General features: G+C 31.7%; 1 protein-coding gene across 1 annotated transcript in view; it reads left to right on the plus strand.

The window, feature by feature from the left end:
- KPNA3 (karyopherin subunit alpha 3) overlaps nt 1-1,629 on the plus strand; it is a 108,081-nt gene that overhangs the window by 76,569 nt on the left and 29,883 nt on the right. Inside the window, exons 7-8 of the mRNA XM_069063621.1 lie at nt 266-351; nt 1,436-1,522. Coding sequence (XP_068919722.1) covers nt 266-351; nt 1,436-1,522 — 173 coding nt within the window. The remainder of the gene's footprint in view (nt 1-265; nt 352-1,435; nt 1,523-1,629) is intronic.

A 1,629-nucleotide genomic window follows, 5' to 3' on the forward strand; every position in this document is an offset into this window, starting at 1 on the left:
ATAGTGTGGCTCCATCTTGCCTTTCTCATTTTATCTCCTGCTGCCCTCTTAAAAAAACCCTTTCTAAAACTTCAGCCAGACTGACTTTACCATCACCCAAATTTTCACTATGGTTGTTTGGAATTGGCATGGAGCTAAGTTCAGAGATGTTTCTAGCAAAGCACTCACTCATTTCAGTTTTTTTATGGGTGCAGCCTTAGCTTTGATAAAATGTTTTTAAGTGTATTCATGTTAACAGATTTTTTTTTCTTAATGTGCTTTTTAGTCCTTCATTACAATTTGAAGCCGCATGGGCACTGACTAACATAGCATCAGGAACTTCTGCACAGACTCAAGCAGTGGTACAGTCCAGTGAGTAAATTAAACTTTCTTTCTCATTTTTGGAATGGGTGTGAATGCTTAAGTTTTATGTTTTAACTTTTTAAAGTATGTGATTATAGTGTTACCCTTGATGATTGTGATCTTCCCCTTAAAGGCTTTGTCATTAACCTACCAGGTAATTTTTGTTTCTCTTACTATTTAAAGAAGCTATTTTCTATATGAGATAGCTTGAGATTTGTGTTTTTATACAAATTATTTTCTTACAACATGCCTTAATGTCTTATTTCCATTGTTGAAATGTTGAATTGTTTATACTTTTTAGGCTATAAAACATTTTGCAGCATTTCTCATATAAATTAATATTACTCTTACCAAAGTCACCTGCCATACTTATTTCATAATTTGAAGAGCAATAAATGTATGGGGCCCAGCATAGAAATTGAGGTCAGCATCTAGGTAGAAAAGGAAAAAGGACAGGAAGAAGAGTTTCCTGGCCCTCTAGGTAGCTCAGTAATCTTTCACAATGCTTTAGGAATATTGTAAGCATTATTTCAGTAAATAAAGTGTGTTGAGTGTAAGGACTCTGTTAACGTTATAATTTCTTTAATATAAAGTAATCTTATTTTACGTTTACCAAGTAGTTCTTTCACTGTCGTGAAATGTTATTGACCAACTTTCAGTAAGGATTGGTGATTATAGGAACCTGTTAAATGGATACAGTAACACTCACAGAGTTTATATAATCAAGGTTGAGGCCCATTATAACCTGTTAATATAGCTTTTGTTTTCAGGATAGGAAAGATTAGATGTTTCTATCTTCATTTACTTAATATTTAATTTTAATTAACTTAATGTTTACTGTAGCATGCTGACTTTCAAGTCTAACAGTCTGGTGCTTTTTTGAAACATTATAGCCTTTAAAGTTTTAAAATGCATTGTTAGAACTGAAGTTTGCAATATGGCATAATAAACATTTGTGTGTACATATACGTACACGTATACACATACATACATATCTGTTTATAATAATTTCTTAAGGCTAAAACTTAATTAGTTCTTTTTTTTTTCAGTTTTTGAAAATCTTTTTTTAAAAATTATATAATTATAATTATAGATGCAGTACCTCTTTTTTTGAGACTTCTCCATTCACCACATCAGAATGTTTGTGAGCAAGCGGTATGGGCCTTAGGAAATATTATAGGTAAGTTATGTGGGATTTGAAAAATGGCTAAGACAAGGACCATTTAAGAATATTATCTAACTTTTTCAACATTGGCATTACCAATACAAACTATGTTTCCTCTATGT

The sequence above is a fragment of the Petaurus breviceps genome, unplaced genomic scaffold (assembly GCF_028583685.1).
Source record: "Petaurus breviceps papuanus isolate PSGF00001 unplaced genomic scaffold, PetGlider_PUasm1.0 90594, whole genome shotgun sequence".
Lineage (NCBI taxonomy): Eukaryota > Metazoa > Chordata > Mammalia > Diprotodontia > Petauridae > Petaurus > Petaurus breviceps.